The sequence below is a fragment of the Mustela erminea genome, chromosome 1 (genome assembly GCF_009829155.1).
Source record: "Mustela erminea isolate mMusErm1 chromosome 1, mMusErm1.Pri, whole genome shotgun sequence".
Taxonomy (NCBI): Eukaryota; Metazoa; Chordata; class Mammalia; order Carnivora; family Mustelidae; genus Mustela; species Mustela erminea.
In genome coordinates, this window is record NC_045614.1 from 60,313,240 (window position 1) to 60,326,089 (window position 12,850).

Below are 12,850 nucleotides of genomic sequence, written 5' to 3' on the forward strand. Positions count from 1 at the left end.
TGTAAGTGGCATGGCTTCCTTCTGTGTGTTCCTGACTGATGAATCCGGTATCTGTCAGTTGACTCCAATTGATTGTGCCCTCAGAACTCGGTTTTGGGCACAGGAAAGGGCACAGTCAGGGCTAGGGTCAGGGTTCTTGTCTGGGAAGTGGGAGGAATTTATGTGATGGCATCGCAGTTTCATTTTTTAGTCTAAGGTGTTGTCCTCAGGCTTCCACATGTACACGGGAAATCCTTTCTATCTTCGTGAAAAAAAAGTTTGTTGAGTTACCTTCTCCACACTTATTTCTCAGAGTTGAGTAGAGGGCACTTTCCTTATTGTGGACACATACTTCTGACAATGTTTCTAGCTTCATGAAATAAGATGTCCGTGGAAAGTTGGTTTCTGTACAGGGTTGTTTCCTAGTGTTGTCTCTGGTACTCTGCTTATGTCTGTCTTCACAAGCATTTTTGAAATGCCTCTGTCTGCATGGGAGAAGATATTTGCAAATTACATATCAGATAAAGGGCTAGTATCCAAAATCTATAAAGAACTTACCAAACTCAACACCCAAAGAACAAATAATCCAGTCCAGAAATGGGCAGAAGATATGAACAGACATTTCTGCAAAGAAGACGTCCAAATGGCCAACAGACACGTGAAAAAGGATTCCACATTACTCAGCATCAGGGAAATACGAATCAAAACTACAGTAAGGTATGGCTTAAACTAACAAGTCAGGAAACGATGGATGTTGGTGAGGATGCAGAGAAAGGGGAACCCTCCTATACTGTTGCGGAAATGCAAGCTGGTGCAGCCACTCTGGAAAACAGTATGGAGGTTCCTCAAGAAGTTGAAAGTAGAGCTACCCTACAACCCAGCAATTGCGCTACTGGGTGTTTACCCTAAAGATACAAATGTAGTAATCCAAAGGGGCACATGCAACCGAATGTTTATAGCAGCAGTGTCCATAATAGCCAAACTGTGGAAAGAACCCAGGGTCTATCAACAGATAATGGATAAAGAAGATATGGCCCATATATACAATGAAATATTATGTCTCCATCAGAAAGGATGAATACCCAACTTTTGTAGCAACATGGAAATGACTGGAGGAGATTATGCTGAGTGAAATAAGTCAAGTAGAGAGAGTCAATGATCATAGGGGTTTCACTTACTTGTGGAACATAAGGAATAACACGGAGGACATTGGGAGTTGGAGAGGAGAAGTGAGATGGGTGAAATCAGAGGGGGAGATGACCCATGAGAGAGTGTGGACTCTGAGAAACAAACTGAGGGTTTTCGAGGGAGGGAGGTTGGGAGGTTGGGTGAGCCTGGTGGTGGGTATTATGGAAGGCATGTATTGCATGGAGCACTGGGTGTGGTGCATAAACAATGAATCTTGGGACACTGAAACAAAATAAAATTAAATTAAAAAAATAAAGTTAGAGATTTTTTTTTAATTTTTTATTTTTTATAAACATATATTTTTATCCCCAGGGGTACAGGTCTGTGAATCACCAGGTTTACACACTTCACAGTAAAGTTAGAGATTTAATTTGTCAAAAAAACAAACAAAACAAAACAAAAAAAGATGTTAGGTGAAACTTGAATCCTATGATTTTGATGTAGTGTAAAGGTGCACCAGCACCCCAATGTTCATAGCAGCAATGTACACAATAACCAAACTGTGGAAGGAGATGAGATGTGCTTCAGCAGAAGAATGGATAAAAAAAACCCCTGTGGTTCCTATCTACAAAGGAATATGACTCAGCCATCAGAAAGGATGAATACCTTCCATTTGCATCGACAAGGATGGAACTAGAGGGGACTATGCTAAGTGAAATAAGTCAAGGAAAGAAAGACAATGATCATATGGTTTCCCTCATGTGGAACATAAGGAATAGCTTGAAGGACCACAGAGGAAGGAAGGGAAAACTGAATGAGAAGGAATCAGAGAGGAAGAGTAACCATGAGAGACTCTGGACTCTGGGAAACAAACTGAGGGTTATGAAATGGAGGGAGGTAAGGGGATGGGGTAACTGGGTACCGGGTATTAAGGAGGGTATATGTGGTACATGTGGTGATAAGCACCGGGTGTTATATACAACTAATGAATCATTGAGCACTTCATCAAAAACTAATGATGGACTCTATGCTAATTGAACATAATAACAAGAAAAGTGCACCACAAATTTTGTAAGCCTGTTTTAACATTCCTTCATTTTTTTTAATATACTGCTATCCTCCAGGCATGGAAAGGGCTGGGCCTCTTGGACCTTTGGGAGGAAACAGTCTGCATCTAGAGATGAGGAGACAGGCTTTCCTCAGGCTCTCATGTCTGGTGAGTGACTGTCTCCTTTGCCAGCTGCTCTTCAAAGGAATATGACTCAGCTCTTCAAAGGCAAGTCAACAGAACTTGTGGGACTATTTTTAGTGACAGGCTCAGTGATCTTAGGTCCTCCTTCTGAGGTCTGGGGCCTTGAAGTGTCTTCCCAGAAGCCTGGGTGTTGTTTCTAAGGGTCTGTAATACCTGAGGTGGCAGCTTTTGAATGTGTTATCTACATTTGTGGGACTGTTCTGTCCTGCATCTCCAGGCTGGCAAGGTCCTGGATGTGGGCCTAGCTTCTTCTGGCATTCCTACTTGGAGGGAGAACCAGCAGCTTCACTGATGCCAACCCTGATGCCGACCCTGATGCCATGCCCCTATCCAGATGCTGTAAGTCCCCTTGCATGAATCTTATATCTGCTGTCAAGTAATTTGCAGGGTGGAGAAGACTCCTAGGTCTGCTGTGGGGTGGTTTTCTAACAGAGGCATGATCATGCCTTCCATTGTAAGACCTGCATGTCCAGACACTCCCTGGTGGGCAAGCCTCAGTTTCCTCATTGGAAAGTGGGAATGGTAATGCCTGTTCTGCCTGCCCCCAAGTCTGTCACAATGATTCTATGAAAGCACAGATGTGAGCATGTATTGGAAAATCCTAGTGAAGTGAAAGGTTCTATTTCCATTACAGCATGAATAATTTTGTTCACATTTATGCTTTTGCAAATTGCAGAAGGGTTCTGAGTAGTGATGCTGTCTTCCTTCCTGGCAGCTCTCGGTGCGAGGGTGGTGGTCTGGGCCCAGAACAGAGGGAACTGCTATAGTCCTGTCCCACCTCGAGGCCCATGTGGTTCTTCCTGCTGTCACTGAGTCTCTATTGGTTCCCTGCAGAGCTCTGGGATGGGGTCACTGATTTGGCAGGACAAACAAAACCAATGGCCCACTTCACCTCATGTGAGTGAAGCACAGGAATGACCTTTGGGTTATTCAGTCACCTTTGGGTCACTCCAGTCATGGACTGGCTGGAGTGGTGGGTACCAAACCAGCCCCAAATTATTCAGCACGCCAGGCAGGAATCAGGGGGCCCTGAGTGATCTTGAACTATCTTCATCATTTTTACAGACCAGATTTCATTCCTTGGAATTTTACTGTTTCCTGTGTAAATCTGACAACTTAAGTTTAATAGGCAAGAGCAGCTAATTCAAGGAGCAGTCATCTTTGAACCAGGACACTAGATGAATCAGAGCATCTCCCTTATAAAGCACTCATTTGTTCATGCATTCATTCACTTGTTTGCTCGTTTGAGAGAGGCAGTCTGGTCAATGGAATGGAAGGGTCATCTTTAGATTCCTTTGGCACAGAGTTTGAATCTCAGCTCTGTCTCTCAGAGCTGTGACCTTGAGCAAGTGGAATAACTCTTTGGGACCCCACTTTGCTCAGCCATAAAAAAGGCAGGTTTGCTCTGAGGGTTGGCACTGATATGCAGACAATAATGTTCACCCAGAGTAAGTGGCCAGGAATCAGACTTCTGCTCTCCAGCTCTGCAACTTTTCACTTATTCTACAATCAACAAATGTCTTTCTGGTGCTGCATATGTCCCTGCTGCTGCCCCACTCAGGTCCCCCCTCCAGTCCCAGGCACACCTCCCGATTTCTTAATGTGGGCCAGCAGTGGTGCGTGCCCAGGAAGTCTTTCTCTACCTGTGGGTGCCACTGGCTCACCTTATCTGACAGTTCATCAGGCCAGAAGGGCCAGTGCACAATTGTGCCCTGGAAGTAGCCCTCACGTACACTCGGGGTAAATTAAGATTTGCACACCCTTCAAGATATGTCTGAGGTTCCCAGAGATCCAAGCAGGACTGAGTTCCAGATGTCCACAGTGGTAACTTGCTTGGTAATGAAACTTTATTGGCGGCCCTCCTTTCCTTCCCTCACCTCCTCGGTTCTCCCACCAATGTCTTCTGGGATGATCTGTCAAATGAACTACTTGAACTCGAATCCTCATCTCAAGGTCATCACTTCTGGGAGCTGGGAGGGAGCAACTTAAAGCAAGTATCTGATAGGTACTAGTGGATATGTTCAGAGAACAGTCTCCTCCCTTGGAGAATTCAGTCTGAGAAGCAAAAATATCCAACCTGAAATAGCACAATGACATAGTTAAGAGCTGCTGGGGGTTGGGAGAAAGGAGGCTGAGGGGTGTGCACTTGAATTTCCCAAGGGAGGACAAGCCAAGCCTAAGCAGAGGCTAAGGGAGCCATTGCAGAGGGCAGCCTCTGCAGGGACAGGACTGGGCAGGAGGCCAAGCCTGCTGCAATCTCTGAGGGGATGGCCAAGTGGCAGCACAGGAGCAGGTGGGCTTGTTGTGGGAAGAGGATGAGGGCCCTAAACTCTAAAGTCATTTTGTGGGGTCAGTCTGTGGGGTGGGGCTGCACCCCTCCACTCTGTGCAGAAGGGGCAGAAAGGACAGATGTGAGGAAAGTTGTGGGTGGGGTAAAGCCCAACCTTGTCCCAAACCTCCTCTAGGGATCCATCCACATGCCTGGAATCAGCCACCTGCTTGGGATTTGTCCTGTCAGAATTTCAGTAGTAACAATAAACATAGTAGCTGGAAACATGGGTTGAGCCCTCACTACATCTGAAGCACTGTGCTGAGGACTTTACATATATGGCTTCCTCCATTTCCTCTTTCTCTTGGCTTCCTGTCATCCTCAACCCTTTGAGGTAGGCACTAATATTAACATCACTTTACAGATGAGAAAAATAAGGGTCATATCTTTCCTAAACTCAGCTTGTGAAATTAGTAATTTCCTTCATTCATCAGCTTGGCCTTTCACAACAAAGTGAAAGACCAGGTGCCTTGAACAAAAGAAACTTATTTCTCACAGGTCTTTCTTCACAGCTTGAAATTCAAGCTTGAAGTTCTAGCTAAAGCCAACAGGATTGGTTTCTGGTGAGACCTCTCTTCCTGGATTGTAGATGGCTACCATTTTGCTGGGGCTTCACATGGCCTCTTCTCTGTGAGCACAGAGAGACAGGAAGAGAGAGATGAAAGAGAGAAAGAGAGAGAGAGAGAGAAAGATGAGAGATGAAAGACAGGCAGACACACACACGCACAGGAGGGGGATCTCTTGAGTCTCTTCCCCCAGTTGTTGGGACATCATTCCTATCTTCTCAGGGTCCCACCCATAAGGCCTCATTTAACCTTCATTGCATCCCTATAGGCCCCATTGCCAAGTACAGTCACAGTGGGGATTAGGGCTTTAATACACAAATTTGTTGGGGGTGGGGGTTGAACAACATAATTTAGTCCATAATATCCCCAACATTGTATAAAACTTTATCATTTACAAATGTCATTTTGTAAATGGTAAGGTGTATATATCTTAAGTTTCCATCCCAGGACTACAGTTTTGGCATAGTAACTCTTTGCAAAAGCTACTTACCGCTTAAAATTCAGACAGGCCTGTGGACTCCCAAGGCAGCACTCTGGGTGGACACTTATTAATGCTGTAAGTGAGAGGAAGAGAATGGGGCATGAGCCAGGACCTGGTGCACACCACCCGCCACTTACCAAGGCCCTAAGTAATGGGTCCTGTGTCCTAGCGTGGAGATTGTCCTTTGGAGCTGAGCTGGGGCTGCCCCCTTCTCAATAGTGCTGTATTCTCCCCTATGGCTTCTTTACTAGAGGTCAACTGTTAGTTACCACTTATCCTTACACTTTTGTTGGCTTATTTTTCTTGCATTAGAGTTAGGTAGGAAATAAAATGTTTCTTATACCCATAACTATATATTGAAACAAGATAATCTCCCCTAAAAAGTTACAGAACCCATGGCAAGGTTACAAATGGGGGCCCACAGACCATATGTTTAACTAAATATGCAAATAAAACATGGCTGGGGTGCCTGGGTGGCTCAGTTGGGTAAGCATCTACCTTCAGCTCAGGTCATGATCTCAGGGTCCTGCATAGGGCTCCCTGCTCAGTGTGGAATCTGTTTCTCCCTCTCCCTCTGCCTCTGTCTCTCTCTCTCTCTCAAATAAATAAACAAAATCTTTAAAAACATATAAGTAAATAAATAAATAAAATCTTAAAAAAAAAAACATGGCTGTAAAATACAATCTATTCTATTGTCTAGCCTTGACAAATGTACCTCCATTGCAACTTGGGAGGCTGGGTTCTAATGTAGACTTCTTGGACTCCTGTGGGCATGCCCCCCACCTGTTCATTCTCTGGGGCACTGATCCAGGTATACATCCGAGAAATGGGCTTAGGGTCATTCAGAATTCTCAGGTCCTGGGGAGTTGGCGCATGGTCTGGAGAGTTTAGGGCAGGATTACTAGCTACCAGTGGACATAAACCCTCTTTCTGTGGGGAGGGCAGAAGGTGCCAGAGGATGGCTGGCCCCGGAAGCCTAGGTGCCCAAGGAGGTATGCAGGCAGTACCCAAATGTGGAAGGCTGCACATTTCCTGAAAAACAGGGTGTGAATGAGTGTGTGTCTGTGAACCTGTAGAATATTTTTGTATTTAATCTGCAGAGTTGTCTTTTGCTGAAATAATATCATGTAGTACTAAATCTTGGCAAATATCTAGCTTTCACTCGCCCTTGCGTTCCCATCCCTGTTCTGGACACTCTTCTGGTTGAACTCATGTTGAACTTGGCCTGAGGCTCTCTGCCTCCAAAATCCCTCATCCCTCTTTAGATCTTGGTTAAAAGAGGCCTACAGTCAAGACATTTCTGAGTCTATCACGGAAAATAGAACCAGGCTGGATATTACTCACTTTGTTAGGTGTGATACTGGTATCATGGGAATGTTTGAGAAAACAAACATTTATACATTAGCTAAGATATTCAAGTATTTAAAGGTGAAATATGTCTGCTGGAACGCTTTAAAATTGCTCCAACGTGGGGGCTGGGGGGAAGGTGTGTGTGGGGAGGGATATAGACGGGGAAAAAAAAAAAAAGGCAAGGTGCAGATTATGATGGAAGCTGGTGCATGGACGCGTGGGACAATTCCACTGTTCTACTTTTGCATGAGAGCACATTCTTACAACAAAGATGTTAGCCACGAGAACAAAACGCTATTCCTGGGGACTTGATGGAGCACTGGCTGCCCGCGAAGCATCTGTGCCTTAGGAATGGCCCGTCTTCGTACTTCCTTAAGCCCCGTATCCTCCCGGGACGTTTTACAGCCCGAGATTCGTTTTCCTTTTTTGTAAACCAAGCCTTGGATGATTCACTACCACATAGGAGGAGGGGTCCTGGCGTGCTCGGGCAACGCTCGGTTTACACAGTCATAACCTGGGTGAACCGGGCCTGGAGACGACTTCCGACGCCACCAATCCTCAACAGGAGCTCCACGGTCCCAGTCCCCGAGGGCGGGCTCTGCGCGGCTCTGCCCTCCGGCGCGGGCTGGGCAGGGCAACGCGATTGGTCCGTCTGGTCCGCCCCCCCCCCCCCGCCTCCGCCACGCCTCCAGGGCCGCCCCTTCCCTACCCCGCCCCCGCGCGCAGTCTTCGGGTCAGGCCGCGGCCGGGAGGGGTTGCCGGAGGAGCCTGATTTCCTAGTTTCCTCCGTAAACCCTTCCCGTGGCCGGCCCAACTTCTGCCCGACTTTTGTGCGCCGCCGCCCGGGAGGGGATCTGGTAAGCGTGACCCTGCGCCTCACGCGGGCTGGGGCGGGGGTGCGCGTAGTCTGGGTAAACCGAGGGTGTGGTCCAAACCCGGGCACTCCGAGGGAGGGTCTGGGTAGGTGTGGGTCATACTGGAGAGGCCCGGCCCAGGGGAAGCGCTGGGGTGGGGCCCAGGATGGGGGTGCACCGCGGAGGGAGCAAACCCAGAGCTGTTCCAGGGCATCTCGGGGTCCGGTGGGTCACACCTGGGAATCCCGGGGCTTGGGGAATGAGGAAGAAGAGGTAAACCGATAGCCAGGATGTCAGATGGGAGGCCGGGCCAGGAGGTATGCAAATGTAAGGTAAAACGGGGAAAGGGAAGGAAAAGTGGTTCCAGTGGACCTAGGGCGGAGGCGACGCGTAGTCAGTTAGCCAAGTTAGGACTCAGGGCAAGGGCAGCGCTGGATGAGGGACGTGGGATGGAGAGAGACAAACCAGGGCTGGTTCAGTGCCCTTGCTGGTGGGAAATGGGGAATCCAGAATGTGAAGTGTGGGCAAGTCTTGTTCTTCAAGTATCTCTGAGGCACCCTCCTCTCCCACAGGTCCAGTGTCTGGGCTTAACTGGCCTCCTCTACCGCACCTACTGATCAGAAACTACCCAGGTGGGTACTCCAGGTGATTCTAATGCAGCCATAGTTTAAGAACCACAGGTCTAAAACATGAGAACTTTGAGGGGTTTTAACTAGTGATGGGGACTGGCCAGGTGTCTTGTGAAATAAATGTGTTGTTATTTAATCTTCACAACTTTGAAGTCGGTGCTATTGTCCCCATTTAGCAGATGAGGCACTGGAGGCGCAGAAATTGAACTTTTCCAAGGACCCACATTTAGGAAGGAGAAGAGCTGGGATTCAGACCCTTCTGGCAGGCTCCAGGGTGCTCCCACTGAACCTGGTCTCCTGTGAAGCCCAGAGGCACTTTGACCTCACAGCCAGGTAGTGGGCAGCTAGGTGGAGCTGATTGATTCCAGCATTTCAGCTGCCCACTGAATAGTTAGGAATGGCCATCCTTCTTGCCTTGGGGTGAGCACTAGTTTATGAAGTGCTAGCGACCAGGTCTCAGACCTGATGTGCACTGGGGTTCCCAAAATGGCTTGGATTCAAGGCCAGCTTCTCCCTGACTCACTGGGAGGCATCTGGAATATCAGCAACTTTATAGACTCATGTACCTGGCAGCCAGTGTTCACCTGGGCCCTGTTATCCTGGCCCAGCCCCTCTCGTTGCCTGCACCAGAGGAACGGGTTCCAAGCACTCTGGATCTGCAGGGCTCTCGCTCCACACCGACATCTTGGCTGGGGAGTTCTTTGTTGTGGGGGGCTGTCCTGGAGCACTCCCTCCATCTTGTGCCCTCTGGGGGAAAGGCCGGGTGGGCACCCCTGCCCTGGAGTCCATGCCATCTCCCCCCAGCTTTGCCCCTCGCTGTGGGCTACAGGAGAGGGTTTACTGTGTCCAAAGCCCAATCTCCCAACAGGAGCCTCCCTCACCAGCAGGCCTGTCCTTCAGGACCTGGTATGTCCATCTGTGCTCATTGCTGTTGATCCAAATGACATTTGAACCCCTTCTCTTGAAACACTCCCACGTTCTCCAGGAAGATGAGTGGCTCTGACCACCGTCCATGGGGATGTGAGGTCTCTGCTGGTGGGATATGGTGTCCTCATGCTGTTGGGGGCACAGAGCAGGTGGGAAGTCCTGCTGGGCGCTGACCACATTGTGCCTCTGACCCATTTAAATGATTTTAGAGGACATTCCTGTGCTTTCCTCACACAAGTTTCTCTTAGACCTGCTCCATGGGGACCCCTAGCTCTGCCTTCCACCTTGAGACGTGGTCTCTTTATCAGCAGTCAGGGAACCCTTCAGTTTAGCTCAGCTGCTGGCACTTGCCTCCTGGTGCCAACCTGGTTTCTTGGTGTATCTGGAAACTCATTGTGGTGTGCCTGAATCTCACCACAAGGGGGGGGGGTCATCGGCAGTTTTATTTTATTCCTAATGGGTTTTATACATTTGTATTTAACTTTCCTGTTTTGATCTCCTAATGAACTTGTGGCCCTTTGTAGATTCAACTTGTGAAGTGGTAATTATACTGTATTTATTATTATTAGATGCTGAAGTTATCACTGATTGACAGTGGTGGTCTGTTTACATTTTGTTCCTTTGTCATTTTCATCCCTTAGACACTTTTGAAAGCATCTTATTTTCTAGCAACAGCAGAATATTCCAGAGCCATCTTGATTTTTCTCCAATCTCAAGTTATGGAAGTTATTGTCCTCTAAGAGTCCTGGTTCTGAGTATTAGAGATGAATATCTGAGTGTCAGAGGTGCAAGAGGGTACCCACCAGACTAAAGGAAAGTCCTGTTGCTTTGGACTACTTTTAGAAGTGTCAGAGTCAGAAAGTACATCTTTTTTTAAGGTTGGTGTTCACATTGACTTTGAGTATTTCGATGCTATATACTCAGCTATCCTTGCAGTATGTCATGTCTTGGGTGTCTAAGACTTCTCTTCCACACTGGAAGTCCTTAGCTCAGCCCTCAATGCTCTCAGCCCCAGAGGAGGGCAGGTGAACTAACTGAAGTCACAGAGCTGGGAGTTGTCAGTTACCCTTGAAGCATAACAAAGCAGGGGAAAACCTAGGGACTTAAAACAAGTGATTTACCCTTTCTCAGTGTTCTGTGCATTTATTGCTGAGGTGTAACTTTGGCTTCACGGGAGTCATCTGGGGACACTCATCGGCCCTGATTCCTTTTAGTGGGAAAAGCAAGAGAGTTGCCTTTTGGAACAGAAAAACCAGTCTGAGGAAGAAACAAGAACTCCTTGCTCTGCCTTTAAGGCCCTACAGGACAGGCTATCGTGCCATCCTCAAATTTGCCCTACTCCAGTGCCTTTATACTTGCTGCTGTCTCTGCTCACAGGGCTCTTTCCCTAGACCTTTGCACAGTTGGCATTTTTAAAGAAGTTTTATTATTTATTTTTTAGAAATTGCTATACCCAGCATAGCTTAGACTCACAAGAGTCACATGCTTTTCTGACTGAGCTAACCAGGTGCCCCTGTGCAGTTGGCATTTTTTTTTTAATCAGTTAGAGCTTAGTAAAGTGTCATCCTCTCTTCTAGGGCCTTTCTTGTTCCTCCATCTTACCTTACCCTACATTTTCCTGGGGTAGTCCCTGTCAGTTCACTGTGTTTAATTTCTCTTGCTCATTTGTTTGTTCTCTTGTTTATTTATGTCTCTGCCTCTACAATGCAAATTTCCTGAGAACAGGACCTTTATCTGTCTTGCTTTTCACTGTATTCTTGGTGCCTAGAAAAATCCCTAGTATAAAAGGAAGGAACAAAACGTCATTTGTTGAATGGATGATGAATCGTTCATGCACTGAGCGGGGAGGAAGGATGACTGGATGAGGCACAGAGGATTTTTGAGGCAGTGAAACTACTCTGGATGAGTGCATTATGGTGGATACATATCATACACATTTGTCCAGACCCACTGAGTGTACAGCACAGGAGTGAACCCCAATATAAACTGGACTTGGGGCAATTATGGTGTGTCAGTGTAGGTTTAGTGTATCCTGCTCCTCTCTTGTGCAGGATGTTGGGGGAACTCTCTGTACCTCCCTCTCAATTTTTCTGTGAACCTAAGGCTGCACTAAAAAAGAAAGGTGGTTTTTTTAATAGTGTACGTTCATCAGAAGGAAGGCTGAACAGTATAGACGTGTATAAAATCCAAAGGATTACATCCACGCCTCCTGAACCCCAGGCCCTTTCTGTTTATATCTGTGCCTTCTGTGTTGACTGGCTGGGTGGCTGTGGTACCTTTCATGGGAAAGATGAGATAGAGAGGAGGCATGGGGACATTGACCTACGGTGCCCAAGGCACCTCTCAGACCAGTGAGTGGGAAGTTGGCTTTCCACATCTGGATCTGGGCTGAGCTGGAGACCTCTGTTGAGGGAGCAGCACCAACACATCGTTGTTACTTCAGGCACAGGCCTGGGGGAGGTTCAGACACAGGCTGTGGACACAAGAGAGGTGAGGAGAGTCTGGAGTGTCGGTGCTAGAGGTCAGGAGGAGAAGCCACAGCAGGAAAAGGGGTTCCTTTAGTGGGGGAAGCAACAGTTGTCTTTTGAAAACTGAAAAGGGACAGTAGGACACCAGGGGAGTAGGACGAAGTGAAGCATGCATGGAAACCTGGGAAGGGCCATTAGGAAGGACAGAGAATTTCAGATAATTAAGGAATCCGTTTTCAGTATCCAGTTTCACTTGATCTGCTAAATCTGGTAGCCCAAAGCCAGGAGGAGAAGGCTGTGACATCCCTGTCAGCCTTTCCACAGTGGTGCTATAAAGGCCAGGGAAGCCTGTGGACCTGTACTACTTGTGAGCCCCGAACCAGTTCCCCAGCTGGGACTACTGTAGAGGCTGGACTGGCCCTTGTGGTTCTTACTGTCACAGGAAGCGCCTCAGCAAAACCCATCAGAGAATTGTGAAGAACAAGCTTTCTTATAGGTCCTGGGGGGACACTGCATGCCTCAGGCCCACATAGCCACACAGTGTGGTCTCAGGTAGAGAGAGGGAGGGGGCGAGGACATAGGGCCAGCCTTTCCTTGGGTGGGATAACTGGGGTTTCTTGGGTTCACTGTTTATCGGATGCTTTAAAACCCAAGAGCAAGAATCAGGGTGAGGGAGGAGAAGTGGGGTCTCTCAGGCGGTCAGTGATCTAGGTAACCTAGGATCTGCTAAAGGGGGAGCTCCATGGGTGCAGTAGCCTGGCTTTTGGGTGGTCTGCTAGTAGCTGTGTCATACAGCTGGGTTCACAGAGGTCTTTGTTATGGCTGCCTTAGCAATCAAAGGCTTCATGTCTGGCACACACTACAAGGGAGTCTCAAGGAGCCTCAGG

At 47.7% G+C, this 12,850-nt stretch overlaps 1 protein-coding gene across 5 annotated transcripts in view; it reads left to right on the top strand.

The window, feature by feature from the left end:
- Positions 1–2,451: 2,451 nt before the first annotated feature.
- The window catches only part of SLC41A3 (solute carrier family 41 member 3), a 141,307-nt gene continuing 130,908 nt past the window's right edge, over positions 2,452–12,850 (top strand). The window contains exons 1-2 of one of the 5 annotated variants that reach the window (XM_032342713.1): positions 7,797–7,942; positions 8,512–8,571. Coding sequence is in view for 3 of the 5 variants with exons in the window: in XM_032342880.1 (XP_032198771.1) it covers positions 2,651–2,693 (43 nt within the window). In the remaining 2 variants the exon portion in view is untranslated. Of the gene's footprint in view, positions 2,694–7,796; positions 7,943–8,511; positions 8,572–12,850 lie in introns of those variants that run through there. The other 4 variants (XM_032342880.1, XM_032342972.1, XM_032342629.1 and 1 more) reach the window with 4 other exon arrangements.